The sequence below is a fragment of the Pelecanus crispus genome, chromosome 10, assembly GCF_030463565.1.
Source record: "Pelecanus crispus isolate bPelCri1 chromosome 10, bPelCri1.pri, whole genome shotgun sequence".
NCBI classification, from domain to species: domain Eukaryota; kingdom Metazoa; phylum Chordata; class Aves; order Pelecaniformes; family Pelecanidae; genus Pelecanus; species Pelecanus crispus.
Window position 1 is genome coordinate 23,173,006 of NC_134652.1, and position 26,886 is coordinate 23,199,891.

Consider the following 26,886-nt stretch of genomic DNA (forward strand, 5'->3'; position numbering starts at 1 on the left):
AGGTCCCTGCTGCCAGCAGGAGCCAGGACACTTTTCTCTCAGAGCAGACCATTTTCTGGGAGCTTGGGACTTGTTCCCTGATAGTATACTTCACACTTCTTGCTGATGGCCACCCCAAGCCCAGTCCCGACTGACAAACCAAGGGCCATCTTACCCCCATTCAAGCTTGCCTCCACAAAGATGCGGATGGTTTTGACACAGAGCTCGAAGTTCTCAGGTGTAACGTGGGCAGCATCTCGCACGATGAAGGACAGGGACTCTACGCACTTCATGAGAGACTTTGTGTCATGTGGGCCCAAATCCAGCCCCACAGTCAGGCTGTACTGGTTGACAAGAGGAGATGGCCCCAGCCTGCTGAGCCCAGCAGTGGATCTGGAGGTGTCAATGTCATCCTTCCCCACCTGCAGGGCACAGCAAGAGGGTAGCAGGATAGCGTAGCATAACAAGCAGCACTTCACAAACATGCTGAAAGGGCCTTTCTTCTGAAGCCAACAAGTAACGTTTCTGTAGAATCCATTTCCTGTTCTTCCTCATTTGCCTCCAAGCTTTCTGCTCTCCATCTGCATCTCCTCCCCATCCTCCCTTTACTTTGTCAGCTCTCTTTTCTACTGCCTTATTCTTTCTCCTCAATTCTTTTTCCTCAATCCCGTCAGTGGCAGCAAGGAATGCTGAAAGGAATGGGAAAACTCACCTGATTAACAGGTGGCTCAGAGGCTGGTGCCATCGGTGGAATTTTGGGTTTTTTGATCATGGGGAGGTCTACATGGCACCGGGCCTGCTGGCGGCTGATGGAGATCGGCTGTCTCCAAGGGGGAAAAGGATTCTCGCCCATGAGTTGGCGGGACTCATTGAGAAGGCTTTAAACTAGGTTTGAAGGGGGAAGGGGATATACACGGGCCCACTAATGAGGAGCCCAGGGACAGCACGACAACGTTGGGGGCGAAATCGATAGCCCAGCTTAAGTGCATCTACACCAATGCACGTAGCATGGGCAACAAACAGGAGGAGCTGGAGGCCCTTGTGCAGCAGGATGGCTATGACATAGTCGCCATCACGGAAACGTGGTGGGACGACTCTCATGACTGGAGTGCTGCACTGGAGGGCTATAAGCTCTTCAGAAGGGATAGGCAGGGAAGGAAAGGCGGTGGGGTGGCTCTGTATGTTAGGGAGTGTTTCGACTGCATAGAGCTTGACAGTGGTGATGACAAGGTGGAATGCTTATGGGTAAGGATGAGGGGGAAGGCCGGAAAGGCGGATGTCCTGTTGGGAGTCTGCTATAGACCACCCAACCAGGAGGTAGAGGTAGATGAGGCATTCTATAAACAGCTGGCAGAAGTCCCACAGTCGCTAGCCCTTGTTCTTGTGGGGGACTTCAACTTGCCGGACATCTGCTGGAAATACCACACAGCAGAGAGGCAGCAGTCTTGGAAGTTCCTAGAGTATGTGGGGGATAACTTTCTAATGCAGCTGGTAAGCGAGCCTACCAGGGGAGGTGCCCCGCTTGACCTGCTGTTTACCAACAGAGAAGGGATTGTGGGAAATGTCGAGGTCGGAGGCCGTCTCGGGCTTAGCGACCACGACATGATAAAGTTCTCAATTTTGGGTGATGCTAAGCGGAGGGGCAGCAAAACTATTACCATGGACTTCCGGAAGGCAGACTTTGGCCTCTTCAGGACCCTGGTTGGGAAAGTCCCTTGGGAGGCAGTCCTGAAAGGCAAAGGGGTCCAGGAAGGCTGGGCCCTCTTCAAGAAGGAAGTCTTAAGGGCGCAGGAGCGGGCTGTCCCCGTGTGTTGTAAGACCAACCGGCGGGGAAATCGACTGGCCTGGCTGAAAAGGGAGCTTTTGCGGGGACTCAGGGAAAAAAGGAGAGTCTACCACCTTTGGAAGAAGGGGCGGGCAACTCAGGAGGAGTACAGGGATCTTGTTAGGTCATGCAGGGAGGAAATTAGAAAGGCAAAAGCCCAGCTAGAACTCAATCTGGCCAGTGCTGTAAAAGACAATAAAAAATGCTTTTATAAGTACATCAGCAATAAAAGGAGAGCCAAGGAGGATCTCCATTCTTTGCTGGATGTGGGGGGGAACATTGTCACCGAGGACAAGGAAAAGGCTGAAGTACTTAACGCCTTCTTTGCCTCTGTGTTCAACAGCCAGACCGGTCATCCCCAGGGTACTCAGGCCCTTGAGCAAGAGGATAGGGATAGGGACCAGAATGGAGCCCTCATAGTCCAGGAGGAAGCAGTTAATGACCTGCTACACCACCTGGACGCTCACAAGTCTATGGGGCCGGATGGGATCTACCCGAGAGTACTGAGGGAGCTGGCGGAGGAGCTCGCCAAGCCACTCTCCATCATCTATCAGCAGTCCTGGTTAACAGGGGAGGTCCCTGATGACTGGAGGCTTGCCAATGTGACGCCCATCTACAAGAAGGGCCGGAAGGAGGACCCGGGGAACTACAGGCCTGTCAGCCTGACCTCGGTGCCGGGGAAGATTATGGAGAGGTTCATCTTGAGCAAACTCCACAGGCAAGTACAGGTCAACCAGGGGATCAGGCCCAGCCAGCATGGGTTCACGAAAGGCAGGTCCTGCTTGACCAACCTGATCTCCTTCTATGACCTGGTGACCCGCCTGGTAGATGATGGAAAGGCTGTGGATGTCATCTACCTGGACTTTAGCAAAGCTTTTGACACCGTCTCGCATAATATCCTCCTCGGGAAGCTGGCAGCTCACGGCTTAGACAGGCATACTCTTCGCTGGGTAAAGAACTGGTTGGGTGGCCGAGCCCAGAGAGTTGTGGTAAATGGTGTTAAGTCCAGTTGGCAGCCGGTCACGAGCGGTGTTCCCCAGGGCTCTGTTTTGGGGCCAGTCTTGTTCAATATCTTTATCAATGATCTGGATGAGGGGATCGAGTGTGCCCTCAGTAAGTTTGCAGACGACACCAAATTGGGTGGGAATGTCAATCTGCTCGAGGGTAGGATGGCCCTGCAGAGGGACCTGGACAGGCTGGATCGATGGGCCGTGGCCAAGTGTATGAGGTTCAACAAGGCCAAGTGCCGGGTCCTGCACATGAACATGAGCCAGCAGTGTGCCCAGGTGGCCAAGAAGGCCAACAGCATCCTGGCTTGTATCAGGAATGCTGTGGCCAGCAGGAGCAGGGAGGTGATTGTCCCCCTGTACTCGGCGCTGGTGAGGCCGCACCTGGAATACTGTGTCCAGTTTTGGGCCCCTCAATACAAGAAAGACATTGAGGTGCTGGAGCGTGTTCAGAGACGGGCAACAAGGCTGGTGAAGGGTCTGGAGCACAGGCCTTATGAGGAGCGGCTGAGGGAACTGGGGTTGTTTAGCCTGGAGAAGAGGAGGCTGAGGGGAGACCTTATCGCTCTCTACAACTACCTGAAAGGAGGCTGTAGTGAGGTGGGTGTTGGTCTCTTCTCCCAAGTAGCTAGCGATAGGACGAGAGGAAATGGGCTCAAGCTGCGCCAGGGGAGGTTTAGGTTGGAAATTAGGAAAAATTTCTTTACGGAAAGGGTGGTCAAACATTGGAACAGGCTGCCCAGAGAGATGGTGGAGTCCCCATCCCTGGAAGTGTTCAAAAAACGGGTAGATGTGGCACTTCGGGATATGGTTTAGTCTAGTCTACCCTTGACTGGTTTAGGTGGGCTTGGTAGTGTAGGTTAATGGTTGGACTAGATGATCTTAAAGGTCTTTTCCAACCTAGACGATTCTATGATTCTCTCCCTACCACACTGTCTGCCCACAACCACGCTAGGAGCAGTCTTCTTCAGGTACCGGAAGCCCATTGGCTACTTACCACTAGCCAGCCACTGTTCATGACATCCACATCTGTCACCGAGCGATGCATCTTGCCTGGCTTCCCATGGTCTGCGTACACCTCCGAATCAGAGGTGTAGCCACGGTCCAAGCTCATGTCACTTGGATGATAGGAGGAGGAGACCTCACTGTCTGACTGAGCACCTTCAAGACAAAAGGCATGGGTTTTAGATCAAAGCCAAATCAAGAACTTGGAAGAGTAGCTGTGGATAAGGAGCAATCCAGATTAGTTAGATCAGCATCAGCTAGGAACCACCAGTGGGCCCTGGAAGAAACTGGGCCAGGCCTCTCCTCCTGTGAGAGGAAGAACAACTGACAAGAACATGCACAGGAGACAGCAGGAAACACAGATCTTTGACACTGTTTCTCCCCTGCAGGTATGTTTGGCTTTTCCCTTCAGAGGGACGGGGCTTTCCATCCTCTGCTATGTCACTTGTCAGCCTGACTGTGGATTTGAAAAGGGCAGGAAGTCCAATGCTTTGACCCTGGGGGAAGAATCAGATGTACCACACACTTTAAGAGCTACTGGAGGTGCTAGGTTCAGCCAAGACAACTCCAGAAGCACAACACAGAATGACATGACTCACATAGGGCCTCTGGGGTCACTCAGCTCCACACTAATAGTGGTAAAGTCTTTCTTGTGAACAGCAATCTACATTAGCACATTCCACACCTGTCAGATCTACCTTCCCTGACCTTTAGGATAACCTTAAATTTCACATGTCCCAAGCACAGAAATCTTTGCAAGGGCCAAACTTAAGCTACTGATACAATATTATTTAGAAGCAAAAATTCATTCTGTCCATCATTCAACATTATCTAGAAACTCACCAGCAGAGAGACAGACTTGCTGTGAACACAGTGCACCAAACATTTTCAGAAGGATGTAAAGAGAACTAACGTTCTGATGTGCAAGGTGCCACAGTCATGTGGTTTGCTCAATCAGCAAAGACAGAAACAGGTTAAAAAAAAAAAAAAAAGAAAAAAAAAAAAAGAAAAGGCCGTAGGGGTTTTGCAAAATCAGGTTTCTCCCATCCATCTAGCACAAAGCATCAGGACCTAGCAAGGAAGTTCTGGAAAAGCAAAGAGGAAAACAAAGGCTTATGGAAAAGCCTTTTCTTGCTGTTTGCTTTAAAAGTCTGAAGCTGTCAGCCTCAAATACACTGCCAGCTGGCTAAAGCAAAACAGGAACAGTTTGCTGAAAAGACTGTCTTTCTAACACAGTCAAGAGAAGTGGGAAATAGTGGGTTGGTCTTGTTCAGGCACTCTGAACACAAATGGATTTGGAAATAGAATTTTAAGGAACAACTCCCTTTACGAGGTCCTTAAAATGGGGACAGAAAGGAGTCAGTCTCACAAAGAAGCAAGTATGACAGGAACAACATCACTGGGTTTACATTACACACCCAGATGAGAGATAAAGGCTATATTACCCAAGGCACCAGACCACAACCAACAGAAAATGCTCCTTGGGTAGAGCAAAGACCTTCTACAGCTGCTACAACTGATATCAGTTTTCCTCCCACTGCTCCCCCAGGGACTAGCACCTGGACTGCTGCTCACTGAGTAGGAAGAGATGGCAGAGTAGAGCCAGGGACAGACCATGGGGTAGTAGTGAACAGCAGGTGCTGGTCTTTAATCTTGCTAATGTAGTTTAATATCAGCTTTGTTTTCTTCCAGTCCCCTTTGCTAATTGAAAAGCTTGAGGAAGCAGCTGCTTATCTGGCAGGCAGGCATCAGATTTCCTAGCAAAAGCTGGCCTGTCTTACCTGTGTCGTTATCTGCCCTTGCTGTAACCTGCAGGGCTGCAGGCGGCTTCACCCCAGACCCAATACACTCCAGAAGGGTGAAGAGTGTGTACCAGTCATCCCCAGAGTGAATGTTGGCAGCATTAGTCTTCAGGAGTTCATGGAGGCCATAGGCAACCTCATGGCTAACTCTGGACAGCACATTTGGCTTCATCATGAGCAGGATACGTAACGAGAGGAGAATCTAGCCAGAGAAGGAGACAAGAATAACAGACCCTATTATTTACACTCCATTCTCCAGAATAGTCCCCCTTCGTTTACTTAGAGCTACTTACAACTGCTTTTTGTTGTTACCTGCAGCATAGACAGGTTAAATGTGGGTCCATCCAACAGCAACTGGTTTCCTGTGTTGCCAGATGTAGCCACAAAACCTCAGTAACTGACTTTCAACAATCCCTTACCTGTGCACTGATTTCTTCCCGACGAAGGAGCCGAATTGCCAGTCTCAGCAGCCCCACCACTGCCCTTTCCACCAAGAAGCAGAACTCCATCGCATGGACGCACAGATGATAGAGGTGGTCTCGGACAGTTTGCCAGACACAGGTCACACGGTCCCTAGCCACAACAAGGAGGAGAGAAAGGGTAGGATGAAAGGAGATGAGACAAACAAGATCCAGCTACCTCTCCCAGAACTCCAGACAGCCTGGTATTTCTTCATTTCAACGAAAAACTCCAGCCGTGAGATACAAGAACAGACACGAAGAAAGAACAAACAACAAGGCTGTCAAATTTCTTATTTACTTCATTACTTGCAAAGCAATCAGGTGGGAGAATTCTCCGTCCAGAGTTTAGTTTATGTTCTCCACATCTCAGGATATCAAGCAATAATTCATGGGCGAATAGCCCCTCTGTTTGCACATTGCTAGGGTGGAATTGCTAAGCCCTGAAATTACAGCCACATGCTGCTTCAGCTGGCAAATCAAGCACATAAGGAACTCATTCCCTGGACCCAGGCAGCAGCTGCAGTAAAGCAGGGACATTTACAGTGAATCTACATGTATTTCAAGGTCATACCTATTCTCTAGCACAATCCTCAGAAGCATCTCCAAGCAGAAGGCAGCATCCTCTTCATCATACGTTTCCTCATCAGGGGTGACAGAGATTAAAGCCTAAAAAAGCCAGGAAATTTTTGTGAATCACAAGCCCCCAAAACTGAGGGACCAACAAATGAGGACCAACAGAATGCTTTGAGTCTGGGCAAAACTGCACTCCACTGTCTGGTGAGGTCATGCATAGTCTATCAAAAATGCATTAGATGGAGGTCAAGCTAAATATAAGGATTTTTTTTTTATTATTATTATGCAAGATGCAATATGAACTTAAAAGATGTTACACTGACGAAGTCTCTCAGATGGAGAGGAATTCTGAAAGACAGCAGCTTCTTGCTAAGAATATGTGAAACACAGAAAAGGCAGACATACCTAGGAATGACTACAAATACTGAACTATTCCTCTCAAGCCATCAGCTTGCATATGAAGGGAGAATTCCTGATGTAACAGGGGTAAAAGCAAAATGTTCCCCTGGAACTGAGATGGCACACAAAAACTGAGTCACCACTTCTCCACATGGGCCAGCAACATAGTGCTCTTTCCATGATCCAAACAGCAAGTTCTGCTTTAGCTGTTTTAAGTATTATTCTTTGGGGTTTACTCACTTATCTTTATTGTGAAAATCAGTACCTACTCTTCTGAACCTCTGCAGCAAGCCTTGATAAATAAACATCTCCTTTGTTTTAGCATAAGTCTCAACAGTGTCATGCACACCCTATTGATGAAGCCAGTGAATTGCAATTACAGCAGCCTGAAGGGAAAGGAACTTGCACTTTAAAGAGCCATGGAATTAGGCAACACACCCTGCCATCCCACACAGCATCCCTGCAAGGGCTGCACCGCACTATTTGCTTTTAGAAATGGTCAGCAGTAGCCAGATTAATTCTACACCCTGGAGTGGTCTCAAACTCCACACCAGCCTGAGAAGCCAATACCAGAACCAAGTAAGTAACCACCTTTCCCCAGCGAGATGAGCTTCTCTAGCCCAAAGACTAGTGAGTCCAGCCTTCTTACATGTCCCACAGCAGCCAGGTACCACACTACTTAGGGGCACACAGTCAAATACTTCTGTACAGCTCTTGCCTCTAAAGTGTCCTTTTAGAATGTTCTCATGAGGCACACAGCACACCAGAAAAGATGAAAAAGCATAACCTTGAGCTCCTACACAGAGCTACACATATTTTCAAACACTTACCATGACCTCCTCCAGGCTTTTAGAATGCATTCCACAATTTAATGTCCTCCTCTACTACTAAAGCAATTGTGGCTGCCAGCACAGAAGTTACACGTAACAGCTGAACTAATGACCGGTTTCATATCCCCAATAGGTCCAAGACCTCCTCTGGGGACAGAGGAGCTAGATGAGTACACAACACATATCCATGATCATGCATACCATACTTGTTCCATCACCAGTCCAATCCCTTGCCCAATCTCTGTCTCACCTTCATAAGCTCCTGGAGGGATTCAAGTTGGAGGAATTTGCTTTCTGTGATCAACTTCTCAGGATCACATTGCTGCAAAAGACAGAAAATAGGACTGCATCTCAGGGATGGGGAAGGCATACAGACAGATTCTCCAGAAACACAGCTTGTTCCCCAGAACGATACAGATAGTGGCTATAACACAACTATCTGGAGGAAAACTCCTGCCAGCTAGTTCAATCCTTTATCATCAATTAACCTTTAACAGACCTGATCTGTGCTAGACAGATTTTAACAGGTAACTCCTCTGTCCACACACTGCTCAAACCCCAGGTTCAGATTTTGCTGGCACCATACGCCTTAACACTGCTGTGGAAAAGATTAGTCATTTGAGAATTTATTAATTTGTCTTCAATTATAGGACTGTGATGCGAAGGGCAGATCCCAGCCTCTTGTGAGGAATCATTCCTGTTTTCATGTGTTACTACATTTGTGCACAACAGCACATAAGAACCCTTAGCTGTCAATGCAGATACGCTCCTCTGTAGTTCTTACAATTCCCAAGTCCTCTGGAACCTGCAATAGTGCCTAGAAGCATGCGTATTTATGCTTCTATTGCCTGTTATCGACATAGTACTGTCACCACAAAGAAAGCAGGTTCTTTTACAGCCTGTATGTTACCTTTATGCATTCCAGAGCTGCTCGCTTTGCTTCCTGTGTCTCTGTAGATGGCCCTCTGATACCAGATTGCTCCGTCCCACTGAGGGTGAGCCAACTAACAAAACTCAGGACTGTAGATTCACCACTGCAAATTAGAAGACACCAGCATCAGTGAGAAAACAAGACATCATATTGTTCTCCAGCTTTGGTACATAAAGGACGGCCTGGGCTATCGACAGCACTCACCGGTTAGATGGTGTCTCCTCACGCTGCAGATAGATTTTGCCATTAGGATCGACAAAGTCCTCGACCTGGAAGACAGACCAGAACATGTATATGATCAATTGCCTATTTCTTTGTAGCCTTCCCCCGCAACCCCATAATGTTTCACTTAGTCATGATACACTGCACCCGATCGCCCATGTGTAGGCAGTCAATCCCAGCTCTTCACCCCCTCACGCCTTCAGTAAAGTGTCACCCCCATCTGGCAATACCAATGCTGTGCTCTAACACTTCATGCCTATAAGCATGTCCCTCTTCTGCACAATATTAAAAATATTTTCAAGTAAAATGAATGCTGGAATTTCTCCAATCCAACAAAAAGTAAAGTGAGGAAAAAAAAAAAGAAACCCTACAAAAGAAGCTGGAGCCTGCACATAACTCGAACACTACACCCTTTACAGGCCTTCTAGCTCTGCACACACTTTACCAAAGCCAGGCCTTTGCGAGAGAGCTCTCCTCCTCTTTGAACTGGTTCTATGAAAAGCCAGCTTCCCACTCCCCTACTCTTCAATTACCCAAGGGCTGGCTATTATTACCTCCACCATGGCCTTGGGCAGCAGCTCTGCTCGGAAAAGCTGTAGCATGGCCTCCATGATGTTTTTCCAGCCCTCCCGCAGAATGTCACCATGGCGATGGGCCAAGTGAAACACAGTCTTTGCTGCAATATGGGCCTTGGGATTACTTCCAAAAACAGTGGGCAGGTTCTCAATAGACTGCAGGAAAGAAGAGGGGGTGGCAATCAGTCAGCAAGAGATGTTTTCTTTTCAATACAAATTAGGGCAGACTGTTCAGAACTGGTTACGGGAAAGACAACAATTCTGTGTACGATGCTTGGATAACTCCTCAGCTCATATTCACTTTGCACAAAAACAAGGACAAGACAACTTACCTGATACAAGCTGAATCACTGAACGACCTAGACGTAAGCCCTCCAGGAATGACAGCAACACAGCACATTTTGAAAGTGCTTGCTGAAAACTCACTAATTTATTCTGCTATGGAAACTCATTCCAGGATCAAAGCCTTCTACTAAAAGTACCACATCTCCTCTGGAAGCAGCAATTACTCCGCTCTACTGTTCGAGAAGGAAGCTATGGCCAAAAGCATTACTAACTTGTAAAGCTACTCCTGCCACTACTTAACAGGAAGATTCAAAGAGTGATGAACCCTGACATACAGTCTCTGCCAATAATTGCTGGATCGCAATTCCTCATAATCTGTTCAACGGACTCACAACTTTTCAAAATACAAAAACTGTGCTAAGTCATTTAAACCAACCAAGAGTATGCTGCCAAAACAAGAAAAAACCCAGCAACCACGTGAGCTAGTATCAGACACTAACATGCTCCGCATTTCTGCAGCTACTTAAGCTCATTGCAGTGTTCCTTTTGACAAGAGATGGGCTTTGCCATTCTCTTGGCTATGTGGACAAAAAACATATTTAATCCTTCATCAAGAAAAGAGAGACAAGACAGGAGATAGGATGGATTGAAAATGTGGCTCTTCCAATCTCAGACCTGAAATTCAGAAAAACTAGCTCTTGCTTCAGCCAGACTGCTGGCAAAACTATTATCAAAATGGGTCTTTAATCTAGACGTGAACTCCATTAGAAGTGCCAATCTGGAAGTCTGGCAGAAATGTGACAACCTATTTGTTTTTTCCATTGTTGCTATGGGGAAACCACATGAATACATAAATCACTGAAGTCTCAGTGTGCAAACAGCAATATGCCTGGTTTTGCACTGTGGCAACAAGCCACAAACACCAAATTAAAACACATAGAGGTTTTTCTACTACTTATACTCTGAGTTGGTATGAGTCTTAACTGTGGATCAAGAAGTGGGGCACTTGCTCTCCTTAAATCACTTAATCCCTCTCCTCTTCTTTCAACCAAAGTGGCCATGCATAGCAATTGCAGTGCTTAGAGAGGACGCCTGATCACCAGGATGATCTGACCTGGGAAGTGACTAGCAGCTAAGTGACACTTTGATGTTCTTCCCTTGCTTTCTAACAGTTGCTCTTTGTTTTGCCTCCTCAGCCCCTGAAGACAGCCCCTCCTTCTCCCCTTCCACCAGACTGTCTCTCAAATATTTGTTCAGTTGTCGTATTCCACTACCGTCTCCAAGCTTTACAGGAATTTAGGACAGCAGAAAGTAATTGCTGTACTTGGAATCTAGCCAAAGATAAGAACTCACAGCCTTCTTCAAATCCAGAAGTCCCCGATTCTACGTCATCACCAAAAGATGTGCTTGCTTAATTTACACAGACCTCGGACTGCTCCAGATTCCAGTCTCACAACTAGATGGGATGCAGCTGGCAATAGCTGGTGCCTCTGAGGGCTTAGTCTAGTTACTTCTACTGTGTAAATCTGTGTTGAACAGTTGTTTCATGGCGGACATTCCTGTGCTTGTGTTATCTATTAGTAGTCTCGAGGTCTGGTATGCCTGGAGAGGATCAAGTATTTAATCTTTACTGTTGTGAGCTGTGGAGGAAGAGGGAATCTAAAGCAACCCCACGGCTGGGGATTTCTTTGTCTTTTAATAGTCAACCTGGTACTTTTTCACTGCTACCAATGCCAGAATGCAAGTGATACAAAACACCCCGTCCAAACAATTCCATTTCCCTACAGCCTAATTCCATTAACTGGATTAATTTGCAGGACTGTTCCCTTTCTGCTATCCCTTAAAGGGATTTTTAAAAAAAAAATCACCTGTCTTGGCCTTTTTACTCCCATGCTTTCAGTCCTGAATGATCTTGCTTCCTTTTTTTGTATGTGTGGCAATCCTATTCTGCTCACTGTGGGTCTTGCACTGGTTCTCAGAGCAATGCTGTGAGATTCTTTACAAGTTCTGACCCTTTAAAGGAGTTGCCATCCTCTTCTCCTTAGCACAAAGCATGGTCTGCCACACACTGTCTATCAAACACCTTGGGGAAAAACAGGCTGATGCTGTAACACACAAACAGATTTGGGAAAAAGCAGCTTACACCAACCCCTGTACCTTGAATTTATTCTCACAGTACAATCCATGGAAATGGTCTTTAGGGCTTGCCAAAAGTGGGGCTAACAGCCGATCTTATTACCAGACTCCACACACCAACCAACAATTCAAAGCATTTGTTTTTCCAACCCTTTTATGCTGGGTGGATGCACAGCCCCTACACTTTGGAAGAACAGCTCACGAAACAGTCCCTCTTGGCACCTCATAAGTCCTATAACTAAATATTCAATAGCTGAAATACATAAACTTGCTTGGGATCATGGATAATCAGTTTTTTGATCACAGGGAGATTTAAGTCTCCTCAGATCAAGTAGGTAGAATAGACACTTCTACATCATGGTGTTCTGCTCTGCACAAACTGCCACTTGTGAGTGACTAGAAGGAAATTTGCACATTTGAACCTGTCCTATGGAAGTCCTTCTTCACTACACGCTTTTCATTGCCTCCTCCAGAAAACTCTGGGCAGGGGCTGACATATATCTACAGATACTGTGATAACTAAAATAAGCAAATATTACTGCTGAACAGGGGAAGAGAGCTCTGATATACTAAAAGCCATGCTTCTTTTCCCTCCTTGCAAACTTACCTCACTGCTGAGGGCTGTAAACTTGCAGAGGGAAATTATGAGATTGTCAAACACATCACTAAGGCCATAGTGAGCAGAAATCATCGCACATTTCCTGGGGAAAGAAGAAAACAGAAAATAATGTATTAAGTCAGCACAGACAAATCTGTCTACAGGACAGCAAATCAGAGAGCATCTCTGCTGACATTTTAGACCTTTCTCTCCACCCACTCATAATGAAGGCTGATGTATAGAAGTCTACTATTATCCCTCAAATAATCTCAGTCCTCATCCATAGATCCTGATATTTGTCTGTGCTGATGCAAGGATCACCTTCAAGAAGTGAGTCTAAACAGACAGACCACTTGCACCTGAGCCAATATGCCTGATCTCCTGCCTTGACATGAGAGAGTTGCTGAGACTGGTGGTAGTGTTGAAGGTCTAGTTTCCAAGAGATCATGGCTACAGCAGTATATTAACAGAGCTTTAAAACTATGCTTAAGGCATCATTTGGTCTGGACCTAAGCATGACCAAAGATCGTCTCAATACAGTTTCTTGAATACTGGTCATTTGGGAAAGAAAAAGAGAAAAAAGTCCCCCATCCCATTCAGCCACAGCTATGGCCTCATACACAAGAGGTTTTGTTCGTATACAGGGATTTTGCCAGCATCACTGTGCAAGTTAAGAGTGACTTTTTCCCCTCACTTCTAAGCAGCACAGCTGTGTCAGCAGGTCTTTTAAATGTAACCAGGTTGGAGTTTAAAAATACATACGCCAGGCACTACAACACAGCAGTCAAGCCAAACAGTGAGTGGCAACCAAGAGAGGCCAAGATGGGGTGAATCAGTACAAATGACAGAACAAAGCTAGAGGACCATAGGTCACAATAAAATGTTCTTCAATTGCTAGGAAAAGTAACAGTTGATATTCACTGTGATGACTCTAGCGGGTAAACAGGAGACAATGGCCACACTTGAACTCTTCTGGGTCTTCATGAATGCAAGAGTTACCTGAAACCAGAGATAGCCTTCTGGATGATTGTTTCTTCTAAGCTCTTGTCAAAAACATAAGAAAGTGCTGCAATGGTTGGCCCCCACGTCATGGTGAAGAGGTCATGGTCATAGCTTCCGGGAGGCACATGGAGAAATATTCCCTCATCAGTGGCACCACGATGTAGCAGGACATTCCAGATATAGTTTTCCTTCACCAGGCCTGTCTGTTCTTCTGGCATCACTATCTCATCGTTTCTGAAAGGGAGGAAGGCAGAAAGGTTGAATTTTTAATTCTGAGCCAAACCTAACATTTACACAGTGCCTTTCATTACATGGTCGCAAAGCTAAGTGATACCTACTCTGGAGTGATTTTGCCAGCTCCTGAAACATTCTATTTTCCTAGGTCTGCCTGCTTCCCCTGCCCCTCTTTGATATCCTGGATATAACGTCTGGTGGCTTTCAGCAGCACCCAGCAGCAACCATGTAAGGATAGTATTGAAGAAGCAGCTACCTAACACTACAAGTGTAAAACGCAACACATACTGCAGTTAAATGATGCGAAATTTTAGACAGCACACTGGCATAGCTTCACTCCCCCATCCCAACTCTCACCCCATTAGAGTGTTCTGCGTATCTCATTACTCCCAGATAAAAAAAAAAATAGTTATACCACTGCAGTCAACAGTAGGCATGAGTACCTTTGTATAAGTATAATGCAAATGTTCATATTATGCCAAAATCAAATATCAGAAAGCCAAGTAGTACAAAATTAAAGATAAAACAAGAAACCAAAGGTATGATGGGTGATCCATAACCAGGGTATCACAGCTCCTTACTCTAACTGGATCAAAGCCATACAATAATAAAACAATTATGATTAACGCCAAGTAGTACTTGCAATCCCGGGTTAAAATATACCAAGCCTAAGTACATACTCCCTAGACTTGGATAACATTGCACAAGAGATAACCCTCTGCAAATGACCAACTAGTTGAACAAGATCCTCAAATCTACTAAGAACAGTAGATTGCAGCCAATCTGAGAAGTAGAGGTCTTTCTGCAACAATCAAAAAATAATGTGCTTCTGTTGCCAAAGAAGCAATTTCCATGTGCTAACAACAACTACAAAAAACCCTCTTGATTTATGCATAAGAAATAAGCTCTTCTCAGTTTCAAGTGCCGGCATATTTTGACAAGAGCAATCATTACTTGAGATTATATAGGAAAATATGTTTGCAGTCAATAGTGTATTTTTTCTAAGAACCCATATTTGATTAATATTAACAGAAGCAAGTGAACAGGTTTACTTGGAAAGTCTCAGGAAATGAAATTGTGCTCAAAAGTGAAATGCTGAGATCCTGAAGAGATCACGCACTACTCTGTACAGATTACAGTCTGGGTTTTTTTTCCTCCTAATAACACAAAGAAAACAAACAGCTCCTCAATCTCAACTATGACACTGGGGCAATCTATCTGAGATGGAGCAATACTGAAATGATACACTAATTGTTTTAACCATAAAACATACTGAAAAAGCGGAAGTACCTGATGAAGGGAGGATAAAGGGAAATAGACTGGGACAGAGGCACTAGATAACTGAAAGATATGAGGATATTCCCAGGGTACTACTCAAAACATTAAGAACATCCTCAGGCCAATCAAAACTAGAGCTCTATTTGAAAGCTAGAGCTACCTCTTGAAGAATTTCTAGATATTCAGTACAAGCAGCATCCCCACCTTCCCAGAGAAGGCTCAAAAGGGAGGGTCAGCCTAATCACACTGTCCTGCTTCCAGCCCAAGCCACTGCAGATTGAAACCAGCTGAGAGTCAGAGTCACATCCTGTCTCCTCAGAGACATAATCCTCTCAGCTTCAAAGAGGCTGGGCCTGGATTTACTGATAGGCTAGATTTCTGCCCTATTATTAAAGCTCCGCACCAAAAGCTAGTCTGTGCACAAAAAGGCCTCAGCCACCAGGAATTCTCAAATACTGGTCAGTGTGCCAAGAGCTTCAGGGGTGGCAGAAGAGATTGGTGCAGACAGCAGCCTCATATGAAGAGCTCAAAAGCAGAACATATGAAACTAAGACCTAGACATGTTATGTCAGGGCGCCAGTGCTATCCTGGGGATGAGATATTATCTCCACCACTACATTAAAAAGTTCTAAAGAAGTTCTGAAGAACAGAGCCTTCTTAGATACAGCATTTCACATGTGCTGGTCTTGCTCAGCCATTCTTTTGCATGTCAACAGAAGTAACGCATTATTTAACTTTAGCTTAAGCTCTGTGGATTAAAATACCATGGCAAGAATCCAAAGATACAAATCCAGTGCAATCGCTGTGACATGCTTGTTACCACAGCCCTACATGGAGCTGAAAGTTGGTCTGAGGCAAACAGGCACATGATCACTGAGTCTCCATACGCTCCAGAGGTCTTACAGACAACTCTAGTTTGCTCTCTGCATACAAGATGACAGGTTGATTCTTACTTGATGGCATGGTACATGTCTTCCAATATGTCCTGTTCAAAGTCTTTGCCTCCATTCACACCTTTCAGGTTCTTCCGAAACTCCTGAAAGAAGTTACACCAACGTTAATTCCTAGTACCTCCAGCTTTAACTGCTTGGCTCTGATCAGTACTCCACTTGTTTTTCATGGGACCAGAAAGAGATTTCCCTGCGTTCTTCAACATGCAGCCCCAAAGTTCAAAGACTAAATGTTATTCTTAGTGGCAGCAGTGTGCAGCAACCCCTGCCTCTGCTCACAAGGAAAGAACAGAGACACAACGTTAGCACATGCTTAGCTGAGGCTGAACATCAGAATCACAGGTCTGTACCACTGCATTGACACTCACAGGACTTGAACTGTCTAGAAGCGCAGAGTGGTTCAACAAACTTCTCATTCTTACTATGTCTTAGGATACAGTTTGCTCACATACACATGCGTCTCTTGATAAACTTGGCAAGTTGTCTGCTAAGCTCCTATTTATTCAGACTGCCCCTTACCCACAGCTCCCCTCTCCAACTGTACTCAACTTCAGTGCTGCACACCACCTTATTGTGTATAGGAGTGATGAATGCCAGGGGAAAAAAGAGAATGCGTAGAGATAAAACAGGTACTACATTGCTATCAAAACCGGAGAAGACAGGTGCCTACACTGGTAACACCCACCTCCAGAGTCATTGGGACGTTCTGCTTGCGGACATTATGATTGTGCTGGTCAGTGTTCAGCATAATAACTGCATAGGCCAGGGCAAAGCAGGCATCACTATTAGCAAATGGGGACCCATTTGATTTCTGAAAGGCAAGTGTATGCACAAATTAGTTCTACAGGAACAGCGATATCAGTGACCCACGACATCCATTTTCCTACCCACGGTACTGAATCATCTCTGGGACAAACAAAAACCCCAGGCTCTGTCTCCAGCTTCCAAAAAGCACCCTGGAAATCTATGTGCCACTGCCATCTCCTACGAAACAACAGCTGCTGCCTGCAGAGCACCTTAAGCTTATACAGGCAGTTTGATCTGACATGTCCACCATGGCAAGCAGATACACAAGAACAAACGCAGTTTTAAGCTTTCTGCCCCCCAAGTACACACCCTCCAATGTTCTGTGAAGGCTTCCAACAGTCTCTGGATTACGGGCGCCTCTCCTGGTAATCTGAAGGCCTCTAGATAAAGTCGTAAAGCTTCATCCAGCCTTAAACCTTGGAAGCTGAAAGTACTGCAAGAAGAATGAAATGCAATGAGAAACTGAAACAGCATGGGAAAGGCAGGATAAACTCACTGACTACAATCTTGCTTGTTTCAGCATCAGAATACCAGATTTCACAGAGTACAGACAGTAAAGAGGGGCGGATGAGGAGAAAAGAAATATACCATGAACAGACAAAAAACAATAAAAGAGACTCAACAATCCTACAGGTGATTGTGTATGTAATCATCTCTCCAGTCTTCACAGAGACTGGCCCTACTGAAAGGAGGTTGAGTATCATACTATTATATGTATCTAAGGTGTTACCATATGCAAGAGATGCATAGAATTAAGGCATGGTGGTACACAGAGAACCAAGTGATACAAATCCAATGACTCTAGGAACTACTGTTCTACTGCTTTTTTTTAATCACTGAACTCTCAACTTTCACCCCTTTCTGATTAAAGGGATACAGAAAGATACTCACCCAACAAAGCTTTCCAGCAAGTCTATGTTCTTTCGGTCACTCACAAATTCCCCAATCATCTTTTTGTCCAGGCGAGGATTTTCCCGTAGCCACCTGGCCACCTCATTGTTGTCAATGGGGGTGGCAAGAAGGTTCTTCTCCTGCAGAAACTGTATCCCTTTCTTTGGCTTTTGGTTGAACTGCTCTGTGCCGGTTATCAGGAGCTGAAGGAGACATTCTGATAATTACAAGCTTGAAGCACATTTCTTTCTTTAGATTGTTTTTGACATTTGAACCAAAAGCAAAGTAGAAAATAGATCAACCTCAGCATGAGAAAGTTTGTTGCACTGTGTAATCCAGCAAGAAGGCTAATCAAGGCCAGAAAACCTGCATTCATCACAAGGATTCACTATCAAATAATACTGGACAGAGCAAGCATGAGCTGCCGTCTTTGAAAAGCTTTGACATTTCACTGAGCAATTAGCTCTGTTACCCCAAATGCCTCACCTGCTCTAGTATGTAAACAGAGCAGAGGAAGGTCTCTGATGAACCCCAGACATGTGGCAAAATCAACTCTACCCAGTTACAACAGCAGCACTGCTCCATGACCTCTTCTCTCCCCTTTGACTCCAGGCTCTCATACTCTACCTCACTGCCAGGAGACATGCAGCAACAATCCTTGGCGCTTATTCAGCAGGTGCAAGGAAGAAGTGCTGCAAAAGCTTAAATTAAGGACCAGAAAACATTCTGCTAGTGAAACATGGTCCCAGGAACATCTGGTATTCCAGCATGACAAGGCTATCTGTAGGCTGGGAAGAGCAGGTGCATTTTTGGTTTTGAAGGGAAGTCAACTACTCTGCCCTGACTGATTCTTATTTTAGGAAACTAGACTGTACCACGGTCACAGTGTAATAAAACACCTGACTAAGAAAGGGTTAACTGAACATTCTTAGTGGTGCTCAGAAAAAGCAAAAGCACAAACAACTGTATGAACTTTACTAAGGCACCAGAATAAATGTCAGTTCCCTGTTAACTCCTATCACGATCAAACTGCTAGTGATGACCTAGTGAACTAAATTCGTGACCATCATGATTACTAGCTCCCCTGGGTTTCTCAGTACCTCAGAAGCCACCAGCGCTCTGTTCTCTGCTTCCCCTGCCTGTGTGAACATCCTCAAGTTGCAGTGAAACACAGACCCTGAAATAGCATGGAGTGCACAAGGACCCAGTGAGGGCATAACAAAATAATAACCATGTGCTGCACTGGTATAACAGGCCTGAAGGGACTGTATGATGCTAGCAGCATTTCTGTTCAGCTGTAAATCCTGTAACCCAAGCCCTAGGGTATTCTATGGACTGGTTATGCTTCTTAAGACCACCTGAAAGGAGACCAGACTGCTGGCAGTTTGCACTGCATTTGTAATCATGTCAGTCCTATGCTTCTGAACCTCTGGTCATTGCCTTTGGTAACATCAAAGAAAACTTTCCATTTATGCACAATTTGTTTTCTGCTTTTATTTATTTTTTTTCCTCTTTCCAATTGTGGTAATGTTTAGTACCTCAGAGGTTAAAGGAAGCAGAACATGCTGGTGCCATGTCAGCATCAACATTACTTAAGCTGAATGTTTTGTTTGCCCTGCTTACAGGCTCAGGATGAAACCATTAGCAGATTTAGGGTCAGGAAAGGATTTTCCCTGGGCAAACTAACAGTGAATTAGGAACACCTTTCTGCCCTTTGCTGTAGTGTAAGTCACTGCCCTTCTTCTAGGGCCACCTGGAACTTTCCTTAAGGAACTCTCAGTCACTGGCAATGCTCTTGATTTCTTCTAACCTTGTTTTCCAGTGCAGCCAAGCAGGACTACTATCAGAAGTTTTTAGTTAGAACAGTGGAAGCACTATGCAAGCTCCCTTCTCAACAATGGACTTTCACACAAAGTCCATCAGCAAACCTGCCGTGAAAGCTGGTTTTAATGCAAAGGGTTACAAATGAAACAGTAACTAAATCAATATTAATTTATTAAAAATTAGCTAATGCCAAAACTCGGTGGTTCCTTTGAATACTGTGCTGACAACCACTTCCCCCCACTGTCCTTGTGGCTCAGGAAGCCAGTTAGCATTATCCCACTGCAGCACTGTGTTGTAGATAAAGAAGCAAGTTCCTAAGTACTGCAGCAGACTTCCTAGAGAGAAACCAATGTCTTAAATTACATTTAGATCCAGAGACTGCCAGAGCGGATTCACAAAGCACAGATTAGTACGGCAGTAGAAAGAGATCTGTTGTACTTTCTTCAGTATTTTTGTTTAAGTAGGCTTCAACAAATATGACCACCACTCCCTTATAATAAGGTAAAATAAAACCACCTACACTGGAGAGAGAAGTCAGGAGCCTTTTACTCAGGTACAAATCAAAAACCTTTCTCTTTACCACCAATCAATTGTTCAAAGACATTAATTTCTTCTTCCACTATATTACCTGGCTCCTTACCCCACGATTACTATGGATACTCATGTTTCATCCAGAATATGTGTTGTTTTCATATTGAAATTTAGTAATCTCTCACTTCCTAAATAACCTAACTACCTCACGTATATGTTGTGCAAGGAGAACACAATCTGTACAAAGAACATCTGTGAATGGAAAAAAAAAACCCAAACCAAACAACCGAACCAAAACATAACAGTCCCATGTAACCCACAGGGACTTCAGATATCATATTAATCTGCTGTCTCTGGAGGTGAACAAGCAGGCCAGTACTTGATGTTTGACACAAGACAGCAGATAAATACAAAGCCATCAGCATGGAGCACCTTTGTCAACACTAGACCTAGACCAGAACTGCTCAGGGAATGGAAAAGCTGGATTAATGAGGTTCGAAGAAACAGGTATCTAGACAAAGAATGGCTTTGCCACAACCAAGAAAACCTTCTCGGTCGTCCTTATGATAAAGCAAACATGGGAATAAACAGAATAGCAGGCTAGACTTTTAATTTCCACTACGGGCCTCTTGGTATGCTCCCTATTTACAGCTTTGATAAGAGTAGGGAACCTGCCCTTTTTGATGAAAGTACCTGATTATCTCCATATAATGCAAACTAGATCCAGCAACTTTCCCACCCAGAAATCAGATGGACCTGGCTTACAACTTGTGCAACAAAATTTCCCCAACACCTGCTGCAACTTTTAGCATAACTAAACCAGAACAGATAATAATCAGTGCTGTCTCTGCAGTATAGCAGGATTTTCAGTGACTGATTATTTCATTCTTATCAGCAGAGACTATAACTCAAAACTTCTGAGATATGACAGGTCATGCAAAGCCTACATGGGATAGGAAACAAGGAGAACACTCAAAGATCCATTTGTTGTACATTCCAAATCATACCTTCTTTTTGTTCTTAATCTGCATAAGTTCCTGAGGGGTTGGAAGGAGACAAGAAAATCGAGTAGGCTTCCTGGGGATACTCTTCTCAGCTAGAAGGACAAAGCGTCACCACAGTCAAACCTATCCCCAGAGTAGCACTCAGCCCACTATAGTGTCTCATCATAACTTTCAGTCATGGAGTCTTGCTGCAATGTGCTGCCCTGCAAATAGCAGCCACACTCCTACTATTCAATTGCTACGTTCCTCCCACCCACATTTGCTTCCGCATAACTGCATAGTAGCTTCTTGTCCTGGACAATTTCACACATCTACAATATTTAATTTTCTGGCTATTTTGACTACCTACATTACTGATCCCTTGGAGAGCCCTTGACTACCTTAAAAATACTAAGCACTGGTATGAATTTCACATACTTTTGCCCCAAAGCGACCCACCAAGTCTAACTCCCTCCCAGAAGAAATGCAACAGTTAGTAGGCATATATAGCACACATATAATAAGCAAATATTCACCACGTACCTCCTTCTAACTTTGAACACACAATAGCTACAGTGGTCTATAGTACAGCAGGACCAGTCAGCAAATGTCAGGACCATTCTCAGCACATACACACTCAGAGTGTCAGGGTACCGCAGAGACTATTACCTGCCTCACTTCCTCCTTCCAATTCCATGCAGCCTTCCTTCATCTGGTCAGCCATAAGGCACCCACTGGCGGGAGGACATGCTCCAGCTGGCTCCAAGACTGCACTGGAAGACTTTCCCTCACTGAGTACTCTCTCATTATCTGTAGAAGTTCAAAAAACCCCAAAAAAACAAAAACCAAACAAAACCACACACACACATTAACAAACCCATAAGCCAAGGAAAAAGCTAGCAACAGAGAAATAATGAACTGATCACTCTAAACTGAACATGTGCTTATTCAAATGAGTTCCCCCCAGTAACTGCAATTCGTCAGTATCCTCAGTATTTTGTCTACATGAATTCCATGGCATACACTCCTGTTGTGACTGCCAGTCTTGACATGGCCTTTATATAAAGCTTCACATGAGGAGCACATTTTAATATCCGTAAATTTTACAAATAGCAAGGTTATTAACATCAGTGTGTAGTTATAAAACATGCAACAGGAAGACTGAAAACACGTATTTAAGAAGCTTACTGTGTCAGCTACCAAAATGAAATCTGCAAGTTTGGCACAAGACTAAGCTTAATATCAAAATATCAAAGAAAGGGGTCTTACTATTGCTTATTTCTTTGGTGCTGTTCACGGTTTCTGGGATGGACTTGGCAACTTCCTTCTCTTGCTGAAGTATGTTACTCACCACTTTGGCCTGACAATGTGCCTCAGTGCTATCTATCACTGTCAGCAATGCTTCCAGAGACAGAAGATGGACAGTATACAGCTGTCCAGAAACTGGGAAGGCATTCTGGGAAATAAAACATAAGTATTAGTCAACTTTCATGCCTCTCTCACCATAATGGGGGAAGGCAGTTTCCCCCACAGCTTGGGGAAGCCTAAAGCATACAACAGAACACTCTAAACTCTTCACACAAACCTTTCTAGTGTATACCTAATGGTTTATGTGCTCTGACATTATTAAAGCATCATGGCTATTCTTTTCTCTTCTGCTTCCAAATGTTAAATGGCCTTCATCTCTACAGACTTCTCACCCCCAATCTTTCGATCACTCCTTAAGTTCTGCATCTGCGCTTACCCTTGTTCTGAGTTACCGGCTTCCCCTTCGGCACCCCGCTGCTCCCCCCCTCCAGCCCGCTGAGGCCGGCAGCCCCGGCCGCGGTTCAGCACCTTGGAGAGCAGCTTGGTGAGCTCCTCGAAGAGGTTGGCACAGTAGTAGTCACAGTCGTAGTTAATGTAGAGCTCGGTCACGAAACTGGGAATCCTCCACAGCTGAACAATGGCTTCCAAAGCCATCTCCTTCATTTCATAGGGCATCTTTGGGTTTTCCACAGTGATTATTTCCATCAGCTTCTTGACATACATCTGGCAGAAACACAGGGCAGCTCAGTTTAAGGAAAGAAAAAAGAAAGCAGGACAGTGAATAGCTTTGAGGACTACAGAAATAGATTTAAGCTTCATCTTTGCACGTGACACTCCATCTTTAATGGTGGCTCATTCTGAAGAAGGTTGTAGAAAGGTTTCAAATAGTTCCACCATTCAGTGCACCTGGATTTACCGTTCTAAACAAACAGTATAGAGGCAGGCAGTGCAGTACACTGGTCTCAAAGACATTTTATTATGCAACAAGAAAAGGCCTACACAGCCCACCCATAACCCACCGAGACATTTATATGAAGGCAAATTGATATTTAGACTGTATCTTACTGCCTAGCTACATGCATTTAACTGAAGTCCAAGAAACTATTACTAGGCACCCAGTGATACTCAAAAAACTCACCTCCAGCTGGAATTTCAGATGCTCTCTCATGCTCTCAAAGAGAAGAAAGCACACCCTGAGGGAGGTTGCATACAGATTGAGCCGTTCAACACTCAATAGCTGAACAAGAAACAACAACAAAAAAACCCTTTAAGAAATACAAAGGCTAGTCATTATGTGCTATAAGTAGCAGTACTGTGGCACTGCAGGCATCACCTGCAACAGCCTTGAGATCCACACTTCACCTCCCATAGCAATGTTTTATCAAAAAACAATCCCTTATTCAACCTCCTGGTCTCACTTTTTGCTAGTGAGGATGAATATAATTAACTCCCTTCTGCTTGTGGTAGCACTTTTCCTACTACAACTTTGTTCTTTTGCCAAGTCCACAGATCCTCTTAGTGGAGAAGGAACTTGGGAGAAGACCTGCCTCTGAGATGGCCCTTGTGCAATTAATAGCTTGGTACTCCAAAGGTTCTGCCTACTACTAAGCTGGTAACTTGCATCCATGGTTACCTCAAAACCAACTATATCAAAACACAGTACTAGCCCACGGTAACAGTTCATTCAAATCACCTTCATCCTTCTTGGCCCTGGTCTGAAGAAAATAGCACACGACAACCTCTCTGGCTTTGCAACAGCACTGTTTCACTGGTGCAATTCAGAACTCTCACTGCAATGCAGCAGAGAGCTTATCTGAAGACCAAGACCTGCCAAACCTCAGAATACTAAATTCCAATAGACTCTTCGATGCAAATTAGTATCTGACTCTCCAGTGCCATATGCCATGCTAGCATAAGCCAGACTCACTTGAAATAGGTGTCGGCACAACTCCTCTTTCACAAGTCCCAAGAGGGACTGGCAGTTTGCAATGGGTGCTGACTCCAGGGCAACAGTTAGCAGCTGCAGCCCCATGTGGATCATAACCTCAGAGTTGTGGCGGTCATGAGGGTTGGTGAGTGAGATAAGAAAGCGGAACAGTTCTCTGATACATGGTAGTCCATATGGGACCAGTGCTGCTCCTAAAGGAAAATGAGAGAGATTAGCACTCTTAAACTTTGCTTTTGCTTTTTGCAGGTGCCTAACAAGTGTTACAAATGAAATTGTTACAGACCAGCTGAGGAGCAGGAGCTTACAACGCTCTTAGCAGAAAGTGAAACAGAATAGAGGAAAGGAGAAAGGACTTTAGCAACATTGCCCACCTCTCACCTTCTTTTTGGGAAGACTGAGTAAAACGTACTCCTCGGGGATTTACATAGTCCATGTCATGAACTGAGGCAGAGTCAGAATGTTCTGCTACAGATGTACACTCCTCTAGGACCTCAGGGATAGACTCAACAGAAGCTGACTGGATCTTCTCCTCCCTCAGACTTTCATTCTTCATTGATACCAGTCATTTGAGAATGAAAGAAGCAAAACAAGAGTTAACAAGCACTAGACAAGCTAAAAGAAAGGCTTATTTGTTCACTGTTCATTCAGAACTATTAAAGCTACCCAGGTCACTCATAGAAGAGGAGCAGAAAAACAAAATTTAAGAGAAAAGAGTGCCTCTAGATAATCTGCAGCCCTTTCTGTCCCTTCACTCCCATCTAGTTCTTACCTATTATACATAACTCTAGACTGCAAGACTAAGGACTTTACTTTGAAGATACTCCTATAATCTATCAGTTCTTACTGCCCCCGAGGTTAGGATTTGGCTCATTTTTTGGTTTTAAATGCTACATAATTTCAGCACACTATTTCTATCTAGGCCTTCTTAGCATTTTTACCATTCAAAGTATCTGCAGCTCTGAAAGGTTCCCTGCAGCTCTAATCCATCCTCTCAACAGTATTAGTGTTGCAGGGGAAGCGGAGACAACACAGAGGAAAACGTACTGACAAAGGCCTTGGTTCAGGTTAGTTATATTTCACAGCAACAGCAATGCACATGCACAAACACCAAGAGCTGAATTTCTACAAACTCAAGAGAAATTGTTCACTAAAGATAGTAAAATGACTTCTCCTGCAGATTTCCTCTGTGTTTCCCTCTAACAGTTTTTCCTTTAATTAAGATTGACTGTATTGGCAGGAGTACAGATAGATACCTAGGTGCATTGTTGGGCTGCACAGTTATAATTTCTGAGCTAATGGGGATGGTCTCAAAAGAAAACAAAGAATGATGTTTGTGAATTTACAAATCACTTACAGAGACAGATGTTTTACACTGACCCTACGCCTTGAAATAGAATATAAACGCTATGACCAAGAAGAGAGAAAGAAATAGAGTAAGTATGCTAAATCCACAACTGATTATGCTGGGAGTTGGAACTTTTCTTTATAAATCATATCCATGTACCTGGAGTTCAGGCTGATTTTGATTTTCAGTGACTTTGGCCTCATTTGAAGGCATTCCTGCATTAAGTCCCAAAGAAGTGACTTGGTCCAAGTCCGTCAGGTCTTCCTTAGAGGTAGTCTGTGAGGACAACTCCAAACCACTGTCTGGAGCCGGGCTGACCACAGATGAAACATTCTCTGAGCTCCCAGAGGAGCTGGGACAAGGAGCATCTATGAAAGTAACTCCGTTTGCTGATGAGAAACAGAAGCAAAAAGATCAGTATTATTCTGTCCCTCAACCACAAGTTCACGCATTGAATGCGGCAATGAAGAATTACTTTGACTACCACTTCACACTACAACTGATCTCAGATAGTTACACATTAATGTAGAGAATGTAGATAAACTAAGTTCTCTTTTGCCAGGTATTATGAATCAAATAGATGAACAGGTGAGATACTAGCAGTTCTCAAAATTAAAATACAACAGTTGGAATCTAACAGACTGAGCAAATAAGGTAATTCACAGTTAAGACAGAGGATGCAGAGGGTTTCTATAATTAATAAGCAATCTGAAGGTAGTCCAAAAGGTGTACTTTAGTCTTTGATACAATGGCACAACAACTTTAAAGACCTGCATCAAGGATTAGTCATTCCTTCAAAATGAGAATTTTTAACTTGATTGGAAGGCAAGACCTATTTCTTTAACCCTCCTTAAACAAATGGAATTGCAATAGAATTCAAATGGGTCTGAAATGGAGCAGTGAAGTATTCTTACTTTTTCTATATACGAGATAGTGCTCCAATAATCTAAGTTTTCCTTTAAAAGCAACCCACATATTTGCAGCTCTTATATTTCTGAGGAGAACTTAAAAAATGTAAACCAAGTATTCAAAAAAGGGAAGATACACTGCAGGGCAGAGTAATATAATAAAGGCACAAACCAGAGTTATGTTAAGAATTTACATGTGAAATGTGTATGGGTTTGCACAGTGCTCTTTTATTGCTGACTTGATTTTTG

The 26,886-nt window shown here is 44.4% G+C and overlaps 1 protein-coding gene across 2 annotated transcripts in view; it reads right to left on the reverse strand.

Moving 5' to 3' along the window:
• GBF1 (golgi brefeldin A resistant guanine nucleotide exchange factor 1) overlaps positions 1–26,886 on the reverse strand; it is a 113,513-nt gene that overhangs the window by 6,069 nt on the left and 80,558 nt on the right. For both annotated transcript variants that reach the window (XM_075717938.1, XM_075717936.1), the window contains 23 exons: positions 25,889–26,118; positions 24,763–24,931; positions 24,364–24,575; positions 23,575–23,673; positions 22,965–23,159; positions 22,398–22,584; positions 21,798–21,938; positions 21,153–21,241; positions 17,791–17,993; positions 17,209–17,332; positions 16,778–16,903; positions 16,096–16,178; positions 13,628–13,864; positions 12,638–12,731; positions 9,589–9,765; positions 9,017–9,081; positions 8,792–8,915; positions 8,132–8,203; positions 6,651–6,745; positions 6,038–6,191; positions 5,598–5,820; positions 3,809–3,972; positions 155–401 (listed from right to left, as the gene is read on the reverse strand). In XM_075717938.1, coding sequence (XP_075574053.1) covers positions 155–401; positions 3,809–3,972; positions 5,598–5,820; positions 6,038–6,191; positions 6,651–6,745; positions 8,132–8,203; positions 8,792–8,915; positions 9,017–9,081; positions 9,589–9,765; positions 12,638–12,731; positions 13,628–13,864; positions 16,096–16,178; positions 16,778–16,903; positions 17,209–17,332; positions 17,791–17,993; positions 21,153–21,241; positions 21,798–21,938; positions 22,398–22,584; positions 22,965–23,159; positions 23,575–23,673; positions 24,364–24,575; positions 24,763–24,931; positions 25,889–26,118 — 3,510 coding nt within the window. The remainder of the gene's footprint in view (positions 1–154; positions 402–3,808; positions 3,973–5,597; positions 5,821–6,037; positions 6,192–6,650; positions 6,746–8,131; positions 8,204–8,791; positions 8,916–9,016; positions 9,082–9,588; positions 9,766–12,637; positions 12,732–13,627; positions 13,865–16,095; positions 16,179–16,777; positions 16,904–17,208; positions 17,333–17,790; positions 17,994–21,152; positions 21,242–21,797; positions 21,939–22,397; positions 22,585–22,964; positions 23,160–23,574; positions 23,674–24,363; positions 24,576–24,762; positions 24,932–25,888; positions 26,119–26,886) is intronic.